The 23404-nt window shown below is 46.1% G+C and overlaps 1 protein-coding gene across 21 annotated transcripts in view; it reads right to left on the bottom strand.

The window, feature by feature from the left end:
• Positions 1-23404, bottom strand: part of EPB41 (erythrocyte membrane protein band 4.1) — an 86322-nt gene that overhangs the window by 26494 nt on the left and 36424 nt on the right. For 9 of the 21 annotated variants that reach the window (XM_084300766.1, XM_084300761.1, XM_084300772.1 and 6 more), the window contains exons 3-17: positions 21284-21514; positions 18832-18936; positions 15535-15577; positions 13272-13347; positions 12503-12721; positions 10213-10300; positions 9483-9635; positions 8897-8994; positions 8375-8547; positions 7442-7558; positions 6091-6222; positions 3398-3609; positions 1507-1563; positions 1355-1399; positions 448-510 (exon numbers count right to left, since the gene is read on the bottom strand). In XM_084300766.1, coding sequence (XP_084156892.1) covers positions 448-510; positions 1355-1399; positions 1507-1563; positions 3398-3609; positions 6091-6222; positions 7442-7558; positions 8375-8547; positions 8897-8994; positions 9483-9635; positions 10213-10300; positions 12503-12721; positions 13272-13347; positions 15535-15577; positions 18832-18936; positions 21284-21337 — 1635 coding nt within the window. In that variant the 5' untranslated portion in view covers positions 21338-21514. The remainder of the gene's footprint in view (positions 1-447; positions 511-1354; positions 1400-1506; positions 1564-3397; positions 3610-6090; positions 6223-7441; positions 7559-8374; positions 8548-8896; positions 8995-9482; positions 9636-10212; positions 10301-12502; positions 12722-13271; positions 13348-15534; positions 15578-18831; positions 18937-21283; positions 21515-23404) is intronic. The other 12 variants (XM_084300775.1, XM_084300764.1, XM_084300768.1 and 9 more) reach the window with 8 other exon arrangements.

Here is a 23404-nt window from a genome sequence, read left to right as displayed (position 1 = left end):
AACGTGGCTGGCCCAGTGGCCTGAATGCCATGGTGGCCACTGAAATTTAATTTACTTTTTTATAGACTGTCTTTGCTCGCAAGAAAATCATTTATTTCAGGCTCGGAGAGACTTGCAGACGAGCACTCCCACCACAATTCGTGCCGATAGGAGCACCCAGATCATCACCCACGGGTCTAAGAACAGAGCAGGCTGAGCACACGGCTCTGCCAATCATATATTTTGGGTAAGTATGAGAGAATGAAAGTCAGAAGAGGTAGAAGGAAGAATGCTTGTGCATTGTCATGTTTACTGTCAGCATGCAAAAGCGTACTTAAAAAAAAAGTCTTTCATGCAATGGCATGCAAAAACAAAGGCGGCAGCAGCAGAAGAGGAAGAAAAAGTTCAGCACAGAATGCAGAAGGTCTAGGCAAACGCAACTGAAAAAAGCTTCAAGTTCATACAAACCTCCAACATTAAATTGCTATGCCTGATATAAATGTTTTCACCATCTAGTCTCTTTGATCTTTTCTGTGAAAATGAAAGAAAAGGGGGAACAAAAAAAAGAAAAGCACAAAAAATTAAAATGTTGTTCTTGCGGGATTCACAAATTGGCAAATTAAAAAGTTAACTCAACGTTTGGAGCGCAGCGCTGTGCCGGTGTGGGATGGGCCACGGAGCCACAAGAACGCCTGCACCGAGTCACCACCAGGAAATGGAAGTTGGGGCTCATGAGAATGGGAAAATGCAATGGGTCCTTTAAAGAGACAGCTCCCAGTGTTTCATCGGCTTTTGCATTGATTTAGACTGCTCTCCACAAAGAGACAGCTCACTGTGCTGCTGTGGAAGCCTTGCATGAAGTCATAACTTCATATTCCTGATAGTGATGCATGCCCGCCACAGTGTACTAGGCTGGTTTGGTGCTCTATGTGCAATTTTTACATGGTCTCAATGTGCATAGTAATTATACTTAAAACACCTTTCCCATCTTGAATTTTTCCCCTATTACTCAATCAGTACAAAAAAAGTATTAATTTATTTTTTTTGCATTTCCGGGAATGCACACTGAACGGTTTTCTTTGGTTTCTAACTAAATTTGTTCCAGAGAAGCAAAGATAAATTTTACAGGTCATATAGGTTTATAGGTATATGTTTCTCTCTAACATTCAACATGCAAATTTTAGCAATCAGACTGTCTATGGGAAAAAGCCATTCACTTTGAAATCAAGTATTTGATAGTTGCAGTTTAAAAACAACAAAAAACAAAAACCCAACCCAAAGCACATGAAGAAATTGGAGCACTGTCTTTTTAAATCGGTTACGTATGCATGAATGATATGGCAAATTTGTTTGGTGAAAGTGGAAAATGGCTAACCTTCCTCATTCTTATCAGTTCTTCCTCTTTTTCTGCAGGCTGCTGCTGTGTGGCAGTGATAAAAAAAAACAAAAAAACAAAAATTGTTGGTTCATTTAACCATGTTGAACCTTCAAAAATGTGAGCAACCTAACTGAATTATCGGCACAAACCTGGGGCTGGTCACCATTCGTAGTGGGTACTGTGACCTCAATGTGCGTTTTCCTCACCTACATTTAAGAAATAAATTGGTAAAAACATTTCTTGTTAGTAGACTTTTTTTTTTTTTCAAGAGACAATTTAGTTTCAAAACACAGCTGCATCAGGTTGGTTTTGAGATGCTGGGTGAACATGCAAAAACCAACATGCAGCCTGCCAGAAGGAGTTAATAACACCGCAGCTCTCCGTCAGTCTGTTAGTTCAACAGCACAGTCGAAACAATTCTTTCAGCTTGAGAAGTATTTGCATTTGCAGCTAGTGCTCTCTAGTGCTCCTGAAGGCTGGCTTCCCACTTGCATTAGGTTTGTCAGTCGATGTTTTAAAACCTCATTTGCAGCTGGATCTCCCAGGGAGACCGGTACCAAAAGCAACTTGTTCAGACCAACGCAGAACTTCTCAAAACCAGCAAATGAGATGTTACGCACGGATACTGTGATACGGTCATACGGTCAGTAAGAAGAGACCTATCTTTAAAATGAACCCAGTAGCACAAATTTAGTTCTTTACTGACCGTGAGTAGAGAGCCCAGATTGTCTTAACATTTTAAGGAATGTGTTTTAGGGAAACTGGATTGCCAAATACTCTGAAGGTGAAAGCATCGGGGGGTGTTAAAAGAAGTGATACGGCTACATTTGAGAAACAGGGTAAATTTGGCACGTTCAAATCCACAATTTCCCCCCCCCCATCTACATTTAAAGGAAAAAAAAACAACACACAATTTAAGCATTTAAGAAAAAAGAAACCCACAAACCTGTAATAAGGGAAACAGGATGAATAAAACATACTTATTCTCAGTTTAATGATAGGGAGGGTCAGCAGCCGTGCAGGAACAGGGATACTCAAAGCAATGTCCTGAAGATCTCCTTTAGCATTTTTATTTAGAAATAACTGGCCATGCAGGCCAAGAAATTTTTTAAAGCAGCTGTCCTTTCTTCACCTCCACTTCCCAGCCCTAACTGACAGCGATCTCCCAGGGAGTATGGCACACAAGACCATACATCTAATGGCTTTTATGCATACAAGACCATATGCAGAACATGTCACAGGAAAAATGTGGCTCCAGTAATGCAGAGAACAACTGAACTTCAGGGTAATGTGGAAATTGTAACTCAAGGCATGCACCTCGGCTGCAACACTGAAAGCTTCCAGTCAATAACATTTGCAGAATATTAAGGACACTGTAATATGAACAATTTTTTTATACATCATTTTGACTTAATACCAATACACAGTATCAGTATCATATCAACACCAGCAGAGGTCTGTGGAAAGCGTGAGCATTCTTTAAAAAAATTCATTTAAATAACTCCCCTTCAAGGTCTGAACAGCACTGTTAGCAATGGAAGTTTCTGCCTAGTTTTCAGAAACATCCAGGGAAAAGCATATTAATTTAAAAAAATTAAATGTTTAGATGCTTGGCTGCGGACCTGGTCTGTGTCAGTGCTTTCACTGGAATCCCTCCTGCTGTCATACCAGCAAACAGCAGACAGCTTAGCAAAGGGTGAGCCCCAAAATTCAAGTACCATGAACTCAAATATCAATGTGTGCAATTCTTGCCCATTTTTTAACTGATGTATCAGCAAGATGGGTTTAGGCTGGAACTACCAAAAGCAGAACCACCCTGCCTTCACGTGGACATCCTTCTCTTTGTATCCTGAGGGGCAGGGCTGGGAATTCCCTCGGCCCCACGTCCCTGTACCTCCCTCCCATCCACTGCCTGGGTGAGGAATCCCCTTTCTCATCACAGAGGAAGGGAAGGTGCCCAGAGCTGCTGCTCGGGCTGGTTTTGAGCTGCGGCTCCAGCCTGGCACCAGCCTCTCCCAAAGAGAGCCCAGACTGCCATACCTTGGATGCATCAGCTGGCTCTGCCTTGGCTCTCTCTGGTGGGATCTCCTCACGCTTGGTCTCAGCTTTCACTGCTTCCTTTTCTGCTTTGGACACAGCGATGGCTTCCTTCGCATCAGGCTTAGCTGGAACAGCTTCAGCGAGGTGGCTCTGGGCAATGGCTGGGGCGGAGGTGGGCCGGGGGCTCCTCTCGGGTGTTATCACTGCCACTGCTGAGGGGGGGAGAGAGACAGCAACAAGGTTCAGAGTGGGCAAAGCTCCAGGCAAAGTCTTCCCAAATTACAGTGCCGTAGTTTCAAGAGGAAGGGAAGAGGGAGAAAGGGGAAAAGGGGGGAAAAAGAAAGAAGATGTTGAGCAAAGCAGCTTGTGCGTTTAGTATGGGAAAGTTGAGATTATTTTCCTTATGGTTGAAATAAAATAAAATAAAACCCCACACGAGATGGTTTACAAAAAGCAAGCTTGCACTCTGCAGAGAAGCCACGCCAGAAAGGCTAATCTATTTTTGACGTTGTGCCATTGATTCCCAGGTCTTTCAGACACAATCGGAACAGAAGTCCATTACGATGCAACCTTCAAAATAGAAACACTTAAGAGCTGTGGTGAATTCCTGACCTCCTTTGGATGTCCTCAACCAGAAACGGATGGTTTCTAGAAGAGCAACACTGTTTTTTGTCCCATTTCCCCAAACTTTTCAGCAATCCAAAGAAGAAACTACTACAACGAACACTACAAGCATTTCTCCATAAAACTTTACAGCAACGTCCAGGTGGCCTTCAAAGCAGACTCACGCTGTGGTCTGAGATGGGTAACTCCTGCTGCAGCACAAGACACCATCCTGAGAAGATATCCATTATCTCCAAATCGGTGAAAATGCAGAAATTAACAACATGCTTCAAAGAAATCATCTTTCAAGAAGATGACTGTCTTAAACAAGAGCACTAGGTATGCACAAAATCAACTGCCTCCTTCCTTCCGTGAGTTCTGACTTCCCAGACACGCTCCTGATCCCTGAGAGCTGACACTTCCAGCAATATTCAAGCTAATCCTAGGCAAGAAAGCCAGCCCGCAAGTAATTCACACTGCTTATCTATAGACACGATAAAGTATTTGGCTCTCCTGATGCTGCTTTTTGGGCCATTCCACTAAAAATATACCTAGTCATATTTACAGAGTCATAGTTTATAAAGGAAAAGGCACACTGTGTGAACTACCACAGCCAATACTAGGTTACAAGTGTCCATCCAGCTAGCCAACGACACCAGAAAATTGGGCATTAAAAAAGAAATCATAATTGTAAATCAGACCAAAATTCCACTTTTAAAACAAACTCCTGGACACCAGGTCTTCCTGCAATCCACACTAGAAGCCCAAGACACCACCACTCCCTGCATCCTCTCTGCCATTCTTCAGCACAGCAGCTCATTTCCGTGCACCAGGTATTTTGTTATCCCTTCACAAAGGCAAACAGCCCAACACCTTGGTGTTATTTATGCCCCAGAAGCGGTGACAGCTGCCGGACAGGTCATACACAGGGGCTGCGAGATGGCAGCCGGTCAGGCTTAGAAGATGACACACGAACCATGCTGTGGGAACAGCCGTCGTGGTGGTACCCGGCTCCTGCAGGACCTGCTCTAATTCTCCCATCACCACCAATTTTTCTTCCTCTTCTTCAACTGGGCTTATCTCAACATTGCCAAGAACATGTTTGGCTAAAAATGTTGTGTGTGTGTTAAAATGGCACCTTGAAGACCATACAGAAAGGGAAACAAAGCTACCAGTAAATCTGCAAGGCCACCTCTATTTAGGGACTTGTGCTTCTTTCACAGTGCTTCAGAGCATCGAGACATGGCAAAAATGGTAAAAAGCACCCAGCTTTTCCTTTGCCATTCAACAATGAGCTGTGTTCTGGCCAGAACTGCATTACTCTAGTTAGGTTTAATTGGTTACCTACCTCTAGCTCTTCTGATATGCTGCTCTGGATTTAAACACAGTACAATGCACTACTCCGAAGTACACAACTTAAAATATCGATCTTTAACATCATGGTCAAGAAAATGGGAAGAAAAGTATCAAGAGGAAGAAAAAGCGTGAAGGAGGTGAATCAGAAGAAGGGGTGGCTGCAGTAGGAGATTCAGACGTGCTCAGGTTCGGGGCTAACACAGTCGCTGCTGTGTGCTCTGCTGCAAGAGGTACCAAGTGCAGGGAGTGGTTCAGTGTTTGCCATAATGTCCACAAAACCAGGTGAAGTTCACGGTTACCCCCTCCACACCTTCAGTCTCCTCTTTCTGTAACAACTGACCTTGCTTTGAGTTATGACAGGGGTGTAGCTGCGAAGCTGCTGAAAGAAAACCCAGCTGGGGAGGAGCGGCGTGGAAGTGACCCCCACAGCCTGATTTTTAGGGACAGCAACCCAGGAGCGTTAGAAGGCCACCACACGTTAAGCTGCCGTTAATTCCAGCACACAGCCAAGCCACCGCACGACACTCCACTCGCGTTTCACGCAGAGGCAAACCCTGGTAGGAAACACTCCAGGGTTACAGCAGCAGGGCCCAGCACACCTGCAAAGCCAGGCTGCGATTTTACTGGCGTTAACACCACTGCAAACAGCACAGCCTCTGTCCTACAGCACTTCAACCACTTCAACCCCGCAGGATGCAGCACGGGCAGCCGACACCGCGCTGCTGCGGCTGTACCTGACCGCTTCTGCAACGGTTCTGGCGGCTTTGGCTTGGCAACGGGAACCTGAGCCACCTCTACCTTCTCCTCCTCCTCCTCTTCCTCCTCTGCAATGGGTTTCATTTCAAAATTTTCAAGCGTGTGCTTGGCTAGAAAGAGTTTTGCATGCATTAGTGAAGCGTCTGGAGACCGGCACGGACACACAGCAGGAGACAGGGAGCGGAGATTCCTCGCCCAGGCAGTGTCTGAGAACAGCAACAAGTTTCTATACCAGGTTGATTAGTAATAATTCTCCACAGTGCAACTGTCTGTCAGTCCTTCTAGCACTGCCAGTCCCAGCAGTGGATTAGGTGAGAGTTAAAAGCAACGTGAACAAGCTTTGCGAGCTTCTTTCCTAGGCAGGGACAGAGCTGAGCTATGGGGGGGACAGGAAAACTGGTCTCGAGCACCTCACTCGCTCCCAGCTCTCAAATCTGAAAATTAAGGACATGCAGCCATCTGTCCTGGGGTCTTAAATCCTAACTTTCCATCTTCTGCTTTTACACGAACAGGCTTTCACTGCCAGGCTATGCTGACTAGTAGGAATAGAGAGGGAGACAGAGGTAGAGGAGTCAGTCACGTCACTCAAGGAAACCTTGATCTAGATTTCAGACCAGAAAAGCAGCAATGTCACAAGCACACTGTAAAACCTTCAAGGTAGAAGAAGGGAAGCAGAAAAACACACAATGCATTTGCATATGAATTATCTCCAGTCCTAACACACCACAGGCATTCCCTATTTAAGTGAGGAAGAAAGTAAATATTTGACACCACGACTGCTGATACACTCATTAATATTCAAATATCCTGTTGTACCTACACACCTCTGTTTAGAGGGCATTAATATTTATTAATAATACCTATCTTAAGAGAAATCTAGGCTCCATGTAGCAAAATGGAAGGCATTTCTCAAAACCACCAACAGAAACCAAAATAGGCTTAAAAATTGCAAGCAGTTCCAGGGATGAAGTCTTTCAGAAGCTTTACAAGAAGTTTCAGGATCACAGGTAAAGAAATTTGAAGTTTTCTAATCCACATTTATAGAACCACCAAAATTTATTAAGGAGACAGGTCTTAAGTGCCAGTACATCCTAAACATTCCCCCACCTCCCCAAATTGCTGTCTAGCCAGGTGCAAGGCAGAAATTTAACAAGTCTCCCAGAGCTGCCCATCCTCTGGCTGCGAAACTCTTCTTGCAAAGAAACGAAAAAGAAAGCCGCCAGGTTTGGTGAAACTTTTCAGAGTTGTCAGGAACAAGCATGTAAAGGCGTCTCAGTGGGGAAAGGATAGGAAAGGCGCTGCGGAGAGTTGTAGCCACCACCGCTATACCTGGCTTCTCTCGGAACTGATCCGCGGGTTTTGGTTCGGGAACCTCAACCACCACCACCTCCTCCTGCTTCTCTTCCTCTACGGCTCTGAACTCAACTTTTTGAGTCGCACGTTTAGCTGAAGAAATGGCGCACATGTTAACAACTGCCCACACAGCAGATGGAGAAAGGCTGCAGACTTCAACCCGGACAGAAGCGTTACATTCACAGGCTGCTCTTTCCATGCTCTGACATTCAGGCACGGGATTGCAGCCCCGGGCCCTGATTTTACAAGCACCCCACGACCCAGCTCACGGGCAACCAACTCACGCACTCCCCCTTTCACACCTCACCTCCTCCAGTCTGCTGCTACCGTTTAGAAATGTCAGGGAAGAGCACACCTAATCGATGTGCCACCAGCTCCAATATTAGCATCCCTTTAACAGACACCAACAAAGTTTCAAACAGGAGTGGCAAAACTCTCCCCCTTGAGGAAAACAATGTAATTTAAGAAGCTACATTAAACAAACATCCTGGTAGAGGTTAATTCCTGATTTGCTAAGACGAAAACATGCTGAGGTTGAACGAGGAAATACCAGAACTTTGCAATAAACCTTCAACACCCACCTACATCCATGCACCATTTTTGTCAGCCACTTCTTGGTGGTACTATTTGGTTTATCTTTTATATCCAGGTATTAAAGTGAGAAGTTTATCTTTTATATCCAGGTATTAAAGTGAGAAGTTATAATTTTGTTTTCTTTTTTAAATAAAGAATGCAATCTAGTAGTATTTAAGTAGTACTTAAAAATTTTCAAAGTAGTCAAAACTCTAAATCCACTAAATCACCTTTCACCTCTCATCAAAGCAAGAGTCAGACACACAGCAAGTGAACAGCATCGTGCTGGATCCAGCCAGGACGCTGCTGGAAAGCGACGAAGCGCCAGGCACCAACCTCCGTCGAGGCTCCTGGAGGCCCGCTTGCTCGCTGTCCTCTCAAACTGGGGCGCGGGTCTGTCGATCATGGCACTCGCCTGCCTGGTCTGCGCCTGCGTCCGGCCGCTGTAGCGGAACTTGGAGCCCAGCGCCAGGAACCTGCTCTTGGGGATGGCCTCGGTGGAAGTCAGCCTGAAAACCACACACGCACGTTTTAAAAGCATGCCTCCACATCTAGGAAGCAGCACGTCAAGGGAAATTAAAAGACATTTGTATTATTTTAATTTTAAAGCAGTCTCTGCATATGCTCAATTAACGAAACAACATGTACCAACAATAATCACCACCTCTACATAAAACAGAAGACCTCACATAGAAGCTGCCTAGAAATTTACTGCAACAAACAACTTCCCTGCAATTATTTCACTCTAGTTGTTGCTGAACCCTAAGGAACACTGAATGAGTGTTCATTTTCCGCTTTCACCTACTGCATTACTTAGTCGACACTGACAAAGACAAGCCTGTGGCTTAGAAAACTCACCTGAAAAACGTGTGATGCTCAACACAAACTTTCCACAGCTTCTTTGCTGCCCGGTAACTCGGTAACTTGAATCCAATTGTACTTTCATACTGTTCTTGCTGCAGGAAACACAAGTTATTTAGGTTTAGCAAGAAGTAAATGTGGCAAGAAGCCCAGTCCTCAGCCCATTGATCTGCCCTGCCTGCAGCTCTTGCCCAAGAGCACTGCGCTGGATGTGTATTTGCTTCCTTGTTGTTGTTGTTTTAAGTGAAAGCAAGACAAAAAGCCTTTGAATTGCCATGTTTCCAAAAAACGAGGAAGTCCTCTATCACTTTCAGCTGGGAACTGCTTTCAGCCTGGATGTGGGAATACCACGCTGTGCCAGGAGGTGGTGCTGGATGACACCTTAAAGCTTCCACCGTTTCTTTTAGCACTTCAGCAAAGTTGCGCTCTACTTGAAGAGCAGAACTTGCCACCAAGTCAAGAACAGAAACACAGGAGAGTGTAAAATGCCCACTCAGCAGAAAGCTTGCTACCTTCCAGTTTGTTTAGTTGGTGATAATCAGAAGGTAGTTGAACAAAACAATCCAAGGAAGTCACAACGTACCTCCCCTGGCCGAATCTTAATAAAGAAGCTGCTGCGTTTGTAGGAAATCTTCAGGACTTTGGGCCAAGGAAAGCGGTTGATTCTCAGCTTATCTTTGTAAACAAGAAGGCCACTGGAACAGACTCCCAGAGTGATATCCACTCCTTCCAAGTCCTGAGAAAGAAAAGGAAGATTTAAGTGGAGACCAGTGTCAGGGTTACAAGTTTCAGGTAAATGTTTGTCCTCCAAATTACTTCAAATTATTTTGTCTTTCCATGAAGCTCTTAATTCATCCCCCCATCTCCCAGACTCCCATTTTCAGCTCCTTATGCAGCCAGGGCCAGACTTGCTTTTCCTTCACATTTCTTGCAGTCTCCTCCCTTCTGTGATGCTGTTTGCTCAAGGGGCTGTGCCTGGAGCCTACCCTGCATGTCCCTGAGAGCAGTGCCTCACCTCACAGGGAGTGGCTCACCTTGCAGGCTCCTCAGAGCAAGGAGCCGTGTACATCAGCAGCTTTGTAAAGCTTCCTATAATATTTAAATAATGAGCAATCAGGAAGAATCACTTCTCTTACAATGCTTGCAACAATGCTGGAGCATTTCTTTTCCGTGTCTATGCTTTTGTAACAGTAGCCAGCTTAATTCCTATATCCTTCAAAGGGGGCTTCCTGAAATGGGTAAACTTGCTCCTACCAAGGGAAGAACGGTCAATTTACAACATCTACAGTTGGTGCACACACACTCATTCTCACCTTGGCTTGGTGAAGGTCAACTCCGTACATGGACAGCTTTTTTGCATTCTCAAGAAATTCCAGATCTGCTTGGGCTGGAGTCATGGATCTGGGGAAAGAGAGGAAGGGCTTGGTATTCTCATACATGGAGAGTTAAGAGGGGACGCATCAGACTTCACAGAACCATTTACTTGTTAGATCTTTTGCTTTGAACACAAACAAATCTGTGCCCAGATGATTAATTATTAAGTTACTCAGAATGCACAAATTTGTGCTTTGAGACATCCTCATGAATACATGCACCGTATTTCCACGGAGCACTACAGACACCAGCCTTGAAAGCAAGCTCTGTGGCAAGGAAGTGCAGGGTACAAAACCTGATGCTGTGGAAGAAACACCAATTAAGCTGAAGGCAAGGGGTGACACGTAGTGTGCACCTAGAAGTACCGCCTTGGGACCTTCCCAAACCCAGCTATTGTTCTCCAAAGGAAAGGCAAGGACAGCTGAAATCACTTAGCAGAGATTCCTGCTGGGGCAGACTAGATGAATGAGCCGTTTTCTGGGAACAGATGGTACCCTGTCTGCAGGAGAGGCAACACATCAGAACTTCCCTTAAGAGAAACATCCTGATAATGGAGGCTATTATCGGTGTTATTGAAGCGCCCTTGTTAATAAGTTTCTGTTGTGCAAGGTGCCTCCAACAGCTCTGCTGGGGGAGTATTCAGTTGCATACATTTCATTTTGTTCGCGGCTTTGATGTCTTTCTTACTGAACACCCCCATACATCTCGTGGGCAATGCAAATAGAGGTATTTAGTGGTGCTGGACAATGAGCACAGTGAGGACAGTGCCCTGTGCAGGACCTGGGAGCAGTGACCATCTCCAGCACACGCTTTGTGCTTTGCAAATAAAGCAGCAAGAGACAGAGCATAGCTCAGCAGGTAGGTTTTCCAGTGGAAACCCTCTGACAGTTTAACGTTAGAATATGGACGAGAAATGAAGTGGGGACAGATTATAACCTTCCTCCTGCACACACAAGTTCATTAAATAAATCTACATCCCATACTGTGAAGCAGCCTTGTAATGCAGCCATGAATAATTCAGCAATGCGATCTGCCACTTCCAGGACAGCTGACGGCCTTTGACTTCAAGTCATGAAGCCTGTCAGTGGCCCAGTACTTATTTTCCCTCATTTCCTCTCCTCTCGGTGCAAATGGAGGGGAATCAATTTAGAGTATCGATTTGCGGGGTTGAGTGAGGTGTTAATTGTAGCTTTGGTAACAGCCAGGGCCTCTGTCCACCCTCTAGTGCTGCACTTAGGTTATTAGCTTCCATGTGCCTGCGAGAAGGTCTCTGCTCTGCTCTGCTCTCGTTATTAGTGTCACAACCAGCAGCTTTCTGCAGGTCAAGGGGCTCCACAAGGCCTCAGTATCTGGGAACAGTTTTATGGGCTTTTTCCCCCAAAGCCCAGATGGACTGATCTGAACTGTGAACTGTGAATTGTGCAGAAGCTGCTGGCAGGCCACGGATGCTCCCCATGTCACTAAGCTCTGCGGAGCTTCTGCAATCAGAGCACTTGAGAGCATCTAGAAAAACAAGCTCAAAATAAGATGAGGAAGAGGTTCTGCTTTTATGACTCTCAAATCTCATATCAGAAGGACTCCCAGGAGCCTTCTAACCTCACCAGGCCAAGACACATCTGCCCAGGTCACTGCCGCACTCAGAAACATGAGGAGGACAGCGTGACTGCAGCTTCATACCTCGAGCATTATCTGGAATATTTCCACATTATAACACGCTACTTAATGAGGAGCAGAAAACCCCAAACATGCTGCAGGCTACACAAAGAGACAGGATCTGTTCCAACCAAATTACAATCCAAAAATTACATAAATCTAAGAGCAAAAGTATGAAAAGACAAAGAACAAGGTTAAAAGAAACAAACTTGAATTTTCACATGAAGTAAAACCCATTTTCATGGATACTGTTGAGAAGGAGCTCCCACATGGAACAGCTGTTAAAAAACAAAACTAAACTAAAAGTGTGGTTTTTTCTTCAAGCAGGAAGAAAGAATTCTATATACTGGAAGGATTCTGTTATAACTCTAAACTATGAAATCTTTTCAGATTAGCTGATTTTCTCAGTAGCTGAAAATTCACACCTTACTGCTAAAGCTGCTGCCATAAAAACTGGTGCAGCATGAAACCAAACCCATACAGCAGAGGTGGGAAAAATACAAGAAAGCCCCATTATTCCACTTGCTGCCTTCATGCTGCCATGCACAAACGAATTCTCCAGCCATTGTACCTCACCTGTATGTTTTATGAAGTTCCATAACCTTCTCTTCAAGCTCTTTAGTCTGGTTTGGGGCCAATTTAAATTCACTGATATAATCTGCGCTGTGTAGATCAGGGTCATAGTCTCCCAATTCGGACTGCACTGTGTACGAGCCCAGCAGAGCCAAAGTCGCAAAGGAACAAGGCAGCCGCCCCGTAACGATGTCTTGTCGAAGCTGAAGACACAAGTAATACCTTTGGGGAATAAAAATGAAAAAAGCTATTTATAGAGAACATAGTGACCTTAAGAAACTTGTTCCCAAGCACTGAACATCATCTTTTTTATACTGCTGATGTATGAAGCATGATGTTTGTCTCTAACATGTATTTTTAATTATGGAGCAACATTCAACACAGTCAAGAGCATGGAGGACAGAAGGACCTAAGGTCACCTCCACTCTGGAAAAGAAGCAGAGGACACTTACTATCAGAAGAAATTATTTTAAAACAGAAGCGTACTTTTGTATTCAAATATACACATGCCAGGATTATCAATGACACTGCTTTATGCAGGTGGACTTCAGTGAAGAGAAGGAGCATCCCCACACACACAACCACTAAAACCAAACAACAATAACCCCTCCAAACAGTTCCTCAAGACATTGATCATCCTATTGAAGGGTGGAAAAATGCTTCAGTATTAACAATTTCTACTCAATCTTCCAGTTGCTGTGGTTTCCCAAAAGTGATCACAACTTTGCTCAGTAAGCTCACTGTCTGGTAGCACAATTAGCAGGGAACTCACCTCGTTATATCCTCTGTCAGTTGTGCGGGATCTGGTGGATAAAACTTGACATTGAAGGTGAAATCCCAGGGGCCTCCTGAAATTACAAAGAAAAGTTGGAGAAAAACAAGCCCATCAGAACAGCTTCACAATATCCAGCTCTCAGATGCTAATACTGATTTTAAATGCTGCTCACTCACACAGCTTGCTGCTGCATAAGCAGGCGGTGTAAGACATGATTTCATTTACAAGAGCTAGGAAACACGCACGAACAAACAAAGCAGGGCAGACAAGTACACGTGAAAGATGTCACAACTTGTGGAAAAAGAAATAAATCTATTGCTAAGAGGCTAACTTACTCAAATATTTTTTCACTGATTAAAAGAAAAGATTCACGCAGAGAGGTCGGACACGTGCCATAGGTTAATGAATTGGTATTTTATCACTTGACCCAATTTTCAAATTTCTCATAAGGAACAGATGTGCTAATCCACTCAACAGCCTAATGCGCTGTGGTCGTGTGGTTGGACCACAGCTGAACCTCAGCACCATGCAAGCACCAGTCTCTGGATGAAACAGTGAGCGCTGCGACAGGAAGAGCTTGACAACTCGAGACCTAAATACTCCAATAAAGCTTGCTGCAAGCCTCGTACTGCAATGCTGCACACGTTAAATGGAGCGAGGGCTCCCTTAATTATATCTACAATAGACATTATTTGTGGTATGGTTAGCCTCTGTCTAGCTAAATAACACACTGCACGACTTACTTGTGTACACGGCCACGCATACCTAAAATGCAGCTCTCCATCACCCCTCCCAGCAACCACACAAGTGCAGCTTTGGGACTGATATTTAATAGTGTGCATGTAAATCGCATGCTGGTGTAGGAATGGCTGACTGAGAACTGCTTGCCTGTGGTGGAAATGCCCCCTGCCTGCTCTTTTAAGCAGGACAGTAAAGCTACCAATTTTTTTTATCTTTCTTGAGAGTTAATCCTTAACTCTTTTTGAAGAGTTCAAGCCAAGGCTCCCTCTCTTCCCCGAAAAGAGTAATCACGTTTAGCCACAGAAATCATCCTGGCAGACCCGTTAAACTCCAGAACTAATTTTCAGTCGCAGCTCTCCCCTGCTGTGCCCTTTAGCAATGTAGCTCAAAATATTTATTTCAGAAGACAAAATACCCTTGCTGTTAACTTGCTAGGAGATTGATCAAAATTGCAACCACACGATTCATGGATCTACTTCTTAGGCAACACCACAAACGGCATTGAACACAGGGCACCTTGCTTTCGTTACACAGAGTTCAACACAAGTTATTTCAAGAAGACAGCTCAGGCAGCAGAGTTTTCCTGTGCAATTCAAGGGGGACACAGAGACTGGCTCCCTGTGCATGTACACCAACACGGCTTCTTCAAGCAAACTCCCATAAGGTGCCATTTAAAGCACCTCAGAGGGACGGATCGTACAGCAGGTTGTTTGTTACCCATATTTGCTGAATTTTACCTGCACTGCACTGCAAGGCAGGAGCAGCTCATGCCCTTTACACACATCCTGTTATTGACTCAAAGAGAAGCTGATAAAAGCAGGAGCTTTTCCTACTCCACGGCCCTGCAGCATTTCCCCCCCAGGCAGTGCTGACACGCCTCGTCCTGCGCCCCCACCACGCGTACAGAGAGCAGAGCTTTACTTGTGAGGCTATCAGACCTTAGGCTTGTTCCTGAAACAAAACAAAAGCCTCTAGAGTTTATTTAACTTTGACACTGCCCTCGTCTTGAACTGATTCAGTGCTAGCAGAACTTAAAATACTCCAGAGAGCATCTGGCATTTGTCCTGATGCTACTCGAGCCCTTTGTTTATCATTCCAGTACCCCAATTTGGGCTCCGAAACAGCCTCAGAGTCCACAAAACCTTGCTCCAGCATGCAGCTTTGCTCAGGCTCTCCCCAGCTCCTTTTGGCTTTAAATGGTGCCCACTGACATCTGCTTTCCCATCCTATTTCAGTGCTGCATGGTAGTGAGGACAGTGTGGATTTGCACGGGACAAATACATCCCTGGCTATGTTTTTGCATGGAAATTACACTTTTCCTTAATTCTAGAGCATCGCCAAGTACTGAAGAAGAAGGGAAAGGAAGCACAGACTGCTTGAACTTGAGCTGATCACTGCCAGACACCCTGACTTGAACTCTCACCGATCCCTGGGCACTCAGGACTGCACCCAGAACCACACACACTCAGGGAAGGGAGAGAAGCCACACACACCCACATGATAAATTTGATCTACTTACCATGAACCTGTTTTTTTATTTCTTTGGCAGGATCCAGCCATGTCTGTAAGAGGATAAAAACATTCACAGTTTAACAGACGTTACAGAAACACCACAGCAAACTGCAACTCGCTAAAAATACAGCAAGGCGACAACGTTTGACATGAACGCAGCCATGGAAACTGAAGATATACAGCATTTTCTGAAACTTTTACTCCAGTCTGCAGTCCCTGTGTGTATTTCCAATCCCTCACGTATGAAGTACTCATAGGAGAGGAACAAGGAACGTGGGTCCAATCTGAAGCTGTCCTCTCCATCGAGGTGACTCTATTAATTCAGAGACTCAGCACACGCAGCTGATGAGCATCCCACACCACATGGATGCTCTTTACAGAAAAGGATTTAAGTGAAGGAATTTATGGCGGCTCCTAACAACAAAGCAACAGCATCCAAGGCAACTCTGCCCAGCATATTCTGCCCTGTCAGATCCTACTTTTACTAATATTGCAGCATAAAAGGCAGCAAGCACATACCAGCGGGCACGGTCTCCGCCACATCCAGCCAAGAGGGGCACTTGTGCAACACATTCTTTCTCAGAGACCTTTAAAACCAGACAAATTGGACACATGCATTCATTTTAGGCACCCTATCCACATACTTGCCCTATTCAGAACAAAGGTCGCCAAGACTTTCCATTATTAGCTACGTTCTTTAACAACCTAATTGCTGAAAGAGGAGTGAAAACATCCAGCAGCTGGGGAGCGTGACATAAACTTAGTCTCTTTTAAGTATGACTCAAGTTGCTAGTAATTATCTCAGCTACAAATTTAGAAATACATCCTTTTTTTCCCCCTCTGTAATTTGGGGTTTTGTGGGATGCTGGTGCAACATCAGCCTCAGAAAACCACTCCTGTTTTTGCCAGCACGGTCAGAGCAACACCTGGCATGCCAAAGCTGAGCCTGTCCTTTGCAGAGGCCACAATTTGCCCCCTGGAGGGGCTGGCATGATGCTCCCAGCCCCCTGGAGAGGCTACAGGCAACCACCACGGTCGTTTTTGTGAGGTCTGAACAGGATTTGGACGTCCAGGTCTCCTGAGGTGAAAGAACTGACTCACTGAATCCTCCCAGCTAATCTTTCCTGACTAGAAGGACATTCAGCTTGATGGCAGGGAGACAGCGATACTTAGATGTAATCTTATCTTTTTATGTGCTTGCTCCTCTAACCTATAAAACCAGTGATAGGAGCTCCAGCTCCTATCACTCCTATAGGCAGACGTATCAGGCCCGCTTGCTTTCCAGTCACAGCCACTCTTTTAAGCAGAGAATCTCCATGCACGTACCGGTACCACGGCTGCTTCAGCACCAAGCAGCTGCTCCTTCCACTTTCACCCTCTGTAATTCCTGCCTGGATTGCCTGTCCGCAGGAAGGTTTACTGCCTAAGTACAGGAAAACCTGCACACCACCTCTCCCTGCCCATGAATATAGACGTGCATCTCCCTGCCTGCTCAGCACAGCTGCACAAGCTCCTCTGTTGACTTCCTATCACGATCACTTCTACCAGCCAAGCAGTAACTCGGTGTCAGGGTTTTGAAGTTACAGAGAGAGATGGAGCTTGAGGTTTTCAAGTTCAATGACGTGTAACCAGAAAGATTTAAAAAAGGAAAAAAAAACACAACAGAAAACCCCACAGTGTTTTCCCCCATCACAACAGAACAGTCTCCAGGCGAGCAGCTTGCTCTGCACTGGAGCTAACCCCATGCACAGCTCTTTTCCTTCCTCCTCTGCCGGCTCTGACACACAAACCTGACAGAACTGTCTGTTTTCAGTCTCTACGGTTAAAAAGCTGCACAGCCTCTCAGCTCACGTCAAGCGGGGGCGAAGGAAGTGCACGTGGCTGCCTTCAGAAGAATCGCGGCGCTCCTGTGAGCGATCGGCGGCACGCGGCTCCGGGAGATGTGGCAGCACGCTGCCCCCAGCACAAACAGGACAAATCGAGCCGTGTTTCGCCTGGATTAAAAATCCATACTTCCAATTATTGAGCCTTTTAACAACTAATATATATTGCAGCCACTGTAACCTTGCCCATAAGCGAAGCTATAGGTGAACAGTCAGAGCATGGATCAGTGTAGCTGGTCTAGAGGACGTGAAGGTGGCCCCTTGTTTTCAATTTCACACACTTTTGGCTAGCTTTATTAAACAGAGCTTGAGTAATTGCTCGAGTTAAAGCATAACCAGGGGTTTAAAAGATAAGACACTGCTCAGGTCTAACCAAACAAAGCCCTTAAACTAAAACCAAATGAGTCAGAGTTTTGGTATGAAAAGCTGCACGTGTTCTGTTTTGCAGGGCAAAGCCTCGGTTCAGAACCAAACTCTCCGAACGCTGACACCGGTGCCGGGTCGGCAGCTGGCACTCAGAGCTCCTCCTGCCATGCTCTCCCTTTTCGAGGGCAAAACGGTCATAGAAAAGGGATGTGCACTTTGCTGCTGGAACTCACCACTGTCCTTACACATTCGTGTTTTCCAATTGAGAATCCTCTATACAAAACAAAACAAAATAATAAAAAAGAACAACCCAAGGCCCAGATCTCAGCCCAGAAGTCCTCCCAGTGCCTGCCTTTGGCTGGCACGCAGGCAGCAGGAGCTGAATCCATGCTGGGAGCCAGCAGTTGCTGCGAGCTCACTCGCTGCACATTTTAAGCCTTGATTCACTCCCACTCCCCTGCCTGTGTTCCCATTACGAAGGTGCTAAAGCTACCAGTGCAGTGCAGTATTACCACCCAGAGAATCCCCCGAACCAGTCATTATTAAGAATGGCAACATTTGCTGGCTCTGTATCGGAGGAGGAGGCCACCCAGGGTAAAATAAATACAGCATGAATTCATCCAACTCCCGGATTTGTTACCGAAGCAGGAGGAAGGCAGTCGCAAGTCAGAGAAGGAAGAGAAAGCAAACCCAAAGCCTCTTTGGGGACCACACTCCACGCCTGCAGAGACTTTAAACGAACACCTAAGGCACGTGCAATGACTGCTCCGTGCCCAAACCACCGCAGTTTTACTGCTGCTGCCTGCTCAGCCGCATGCCTTCAGTGAACACAGGCTCCAGCACTGAAGTCCCCCTGCAGCGTGTCAACATTTAGGTCCACCTTCTGCCATCTAAACAGTGCTAATCTATTCTTAAAGTCCTCTTAGTCCTTTCCTGGGGAGGGGATCAAAGTAGTTTGAAGAAGAGCATCAGCAGCTTATGCACCACCTCGTCCATGGAGCCTTGCACAGAGCTGAATCCACCCAGGTGCAGACCATAAACCACCAACTTCTTACCCTGGAGGTCGGCGTGTCCCATATGGCCAAACCAAAGTAGTCTTCTTCCAAGAGATTGAGGTGGTCACAGACTTTCTTGAGTAGATCCTGCCCCTTGGCATGTTTCTGCAAATACACAAAAAACATTTTTTAGCGCAGGCTGCTCTTTGCCTGCAAAAAGGGAACATAAAACCACACTGGATGCTACCATGAAGGGAAAAAGTCCTGACTAGCTCAAAATCCCATCTCCTGGCTGCTTCTGGCTGCTCTTTCCTATAAGGCTTCCTTCTTTACAATATCCAAACTGAGAAGCAATGAGATCTGCAGCAGCTCTCCCTGCTCCCACCAGCTCCACATCCAAAGCCCCTCCAGAGCCGTGCTTTTCTAACAACCCCAAAACCAGAAGATTTGTGTGGTTTTCCCCTCCCAAAGTACACCTAAAGCACAGGCAGCTCCCAGCCCCAGGCTCTCAAACAATCAGACACTGATCAAAGGATGAGCAGTGTGAGGGATGAAGCTGCTGCTCCAACCCACCCTGACAGCCCCCATTTGGGGCATTGTTTTTTTGGGGGCAACTTGGCGAAGCAGGCTCACAAAAGAATCACGGGCTCAGAACAAAAGGCCCTCGTTTCCACCCTCTCCTCAACCCGAGCTGCTGCTGGCAACCCAGCTTCCCCAGCTTTGCCCGCTTAGCACACTACTTCTCGCCTCCAGAAACACTCTTTGAGCATTTCTCATCTCCTCTTTTCTTTCAGAATCCTGCCGAAGTGAAGTGAAGGAGCTGGCCCTCGGAGCAGATACCCTTTTAGTCCACAGCGTGAAGGAAAACGTCCCTGAGGCGCAAAAACTATGGTAACCACAAGCAGCTAATTCTATTGGTGGCTTTGCTACAAGGAAAGTGCAGCTCCAGTGACGCAAAATAAGCTTTACTAATGCATCGCTTGTGCAGGCAGCTCAAGCTGTGTTTGCATGGCTACTGATCAAAGCCCACGGCCGTGTCTTCCTGTGGTCCTTCGGCTGTAGGGCTGTCAGCGCACACGCTGCAGCTCCCCCGTTAACACGCTGCATGCGTCAGCCTGGGAGCTTTCTCGGTGAACTGGCACTTAAAGACATGTAGGAATTAAAAGCCTTCTATGGCTGTCAGTGGGACAGAAGGTTTGAAAGCACTCATTCTTTTCGAATAAAGGCATTTGTGCTGGTCTTTGCCTACACCTTTGCAATTCCTTCCCAATTACATCTTCATAAATTACTTCTCCAAATGCTACAGCGGGATTACATTGGCATTAAAGCCAAGGGTACTCGACAAGTCAAGAGCTTCTCGCTGCATAGCAGCCCCTGCCCATCTGCTCCTCGGTGCCTCACGGGATGCTCCAGACCCATAGCAGCACACCAGGGACACCGCATGCGATGTGACGGCACCCAGAACACAGCAGAGCTGGATCAGTGCTGTAGGGGAGCTGCCAAACACACCCACAACACCACGACAAACCAACTGGGGCCGCAGGGCCGAGAGCCACCGCTGCCGCACCAGCCTTTTGGAGGACAATTTGCTTTTTGGGGGGCTGAGCCTGATATCTCCAGTAAACATCCTGGGCTTTGGTAGCGCTGGGCGCCGATCCCGCGCAGCGACAATAGCCGCGCTGTTACACAAACTGCTGACCTACTTGCCCAGGATCACCCAAGGTAACCGCTTCCACAGGGAGCCCCACGCCCCGATACCCTCCCGCAGCCCACAGAGCTAGCGGGATGGAGAAAAACAAGCTGGAAGCAGGCTCGAGTGGTAAATACCGGATTATTAATATTCCGGGCAAGTGCTTCGATACTGAAATAGGGATTTCCGCGAGCTTTTTATTGCCCTGACAGCAAGACAGCCCCGCGAGAGAATGCACAAAATAAAGCAAAATAAAAGCTCTCAGATGAAGGGTTTTGCGGTGCTGTAAGTCAACATAATGATTTTAAATTGTTTACTCCAAATATATTCAGCTCCAAGCTAAATGCAGCCTGTTTGTCTTTACATCCACCTGCAGGAGATGTGTTAGCCAGCAGCCTGATCGGCAAAGGTGCTCTGGGTGAACAGAAAGCACAAATCAACATGACAACAGGTTTTATTCAAATGAAAGGGGCAGAAAATATTTAGACAATCCCAACCTAACGCAATAAACTAAACTCTGGGATAAAAATGAGCAAAAAGATGAACAGCAAATGCAGTAACTTTTTTTTAAACTTCCACCTTTACAAAGCAACGTACCCTGCAAGTTCCAGAGCTATAAACAAAAAAGGCTCCTAGGCACAGAGAGATTTTTACAGCACACTAAATAAGTTATTATAGCTTACAGCAAGATTGTTCTGCAGTAAAGCCTGTCATGTAATTCACTGGCAGCAAATTAGACCCCTATTAAATAGTGTTTGTGGTGGTTTTCAAGGAGGAGAAGAGAAAGGGAAAAGAGAAGAAACAATCCCTGAATGTACTTACATCCACAGCACACTCAAAGATGGTGTCATCCAGCAAGACAACTTTGCAGTACATGTTTCTGTGTCTCTTTACAGCTCTCTGGGCAGCTTTCAAATCCTTGTCGGCTTTGGTCTCTGGAGTCTCCTGTTTGGGCTCTGGCTTGGTGCACTCCTCCTTTGCTTCTCCTCCTTCCTTGCCCTCCAGGTCTCTGCTGTCCGGCTCCTGGTCTTCCCTCCTCTCCTCCTGCGCAGGCTGAAAACCCCAGCACATCCAAGTCGCCAATTAGATGTGTCAAACAAAAAGCCATCACAAGAAACGAGCACTGCACCCCGGAATTAGTTATCTGGCCTAAATGTGCAGCCCAGGACCTGGAGCAGCAGCTTGGGTGGGCAGGGTAACAAGTGCGCTGCATGGTGGCAATTTTTAAAGCCCTTCAAGTCATTCTCAACTCTTCATTTAATAAAAGATGTAAAAAAAAACAAAGGGCTGATTAGAGAAATTAGGGCAGGTTAGATCATGCAAATCTTCATGGCCTTAATGACTGTGCCTTTTGGATTAGCAAGTGTTTTCTGTCCTAGGCTAGAGACCTCATGCCTCCACTGCCAGAAGAGCCAACAGCCACAGGGTGCCCCCCAGCTCCCGCTGTCACCCAGGAAGATTTGCTTTGCTCCAACACACAGTGCTCAGCACAGTAACAGCGGTACAAGGGACACTGGCACTGAGATTTCGTGGCCCTCTGAGCTGACCCAACAGTTCATGGCCACCGAAAGGGGAAGGCAGCCTTCACACCCCTGACGGCCTCCCCGTTTGCCCACCAAAGCACTTTATGAGCCAGCTGAATTCACTAAACTTGCAGAAAAAGATGTGGTTTGGGGACAGAAGGAGGAAGGAAGCTTTTTTTTTTTTTTACTGCCATTTCAGCGGGTTAAATAAGTTCATAGCAGGATTTGACAAGTGCTGGAAGTGGCTCAATGCAGCCGGAGCACGCAGCCGTGGCAGAGGAAGGGAGAGCAAAACCCTGTCTTTTCAGCCTGCTGTGAGCCGTTAATTCAGCCCATCGCATCTCATGAAATCACACCCAGGCACAACTGCACACAGCCAGTGCCGGCTCCAGTGTTTGAAACCTAAATAATGTCCACAAGCTGCTGACTTCTGTTCCAGCAGGGCCAGGATAATCGGGAGCAGAGAATCAGTCAAAGCTCGTAATGCCTGCTGGTCAGCATTTATCAAAGAGGCAGCACCTCGCAAATGCTTTCACGGCAGAAATATCTGCCGAGTGTCACAGTTCAAAAAGCCACTAACGTCAATCTAAAATAAGAACTAACAAAAACAAGTGCTTCGTCTGAAACAGACGGCGCTTGCTGAAGGAAGGTGGTGGGTTTTCTCTCCGTGCACGCTCACTTGTGCATAGAGCAAAAGCATATCAAAGCTAAAAAGAGAAAGAAATCATGCATCCCCTCTTGAAGAGGCCCCTTCAGGGCTGAAATTGCCTGCAAATTTCCAGCTCCCCACCATGTCCCAGTTCTGAAAGGTACAAAGCACTAGCAAAGATCAGCCTGTATTTTTCAAAGGCTCGGAAATCAGGGAAAACAGAAACACGTTACCTACAGCCTTCTCTACAACTTTGCAATTTTAAGGCAGTGGATTTACAGCTGCCTACTGTTGACAATACCAACCTGTAAAGTATTTCTCAAAAAGTTAGTAAAAACCTAGAGTTTGCAGTTCAAATCTAACACCCCACTGGAGACCATCCAAAACCTAAGGGCAGCAGGGAAAAAAATGCAGATGTTACCATAAACTTGCTGTCACTCTGGGACTCCAACAATACACACAGGTTGGCTGGGTTTTAGGAAATCCCCGTCTCACAAGAAGTAGCAATCACCTCCTCTAGCTCCATGCAGCCACACTAGTGATGGCAGGGCTGCAGCTAACCAAGATGCCCACCAACGAATAAGAGAGGCCAGCCAAATCAATAACCAGAGGCCCCCAGATCAATAACCAGCTGCTGCTTTGTGCATGTCTCACCACTGGTGTCTCTGCCTCACTTTCTACCCGGCTTTAAAAACTTTAAATCTTGCATGAAAAACAACCCTGGCTTTAAAGAGCAGAAATCAGAAAGCTACTAAGAGCTGGGCTCAGCAC

Source organism: Netta rufina (genome assembly GCF_964035555.1).
Source record: "Netta rufina genome assembly, chromosome: 23".
Taxonomy (NCBI): Eukaryota; Metazoa; Chordata; class Aves; order Anseriformes; family Anatidae; genus Netta; species Netta rufina.
This window is presented reverse-complemented; position numbering and strand designations above follow the sequence as displayed.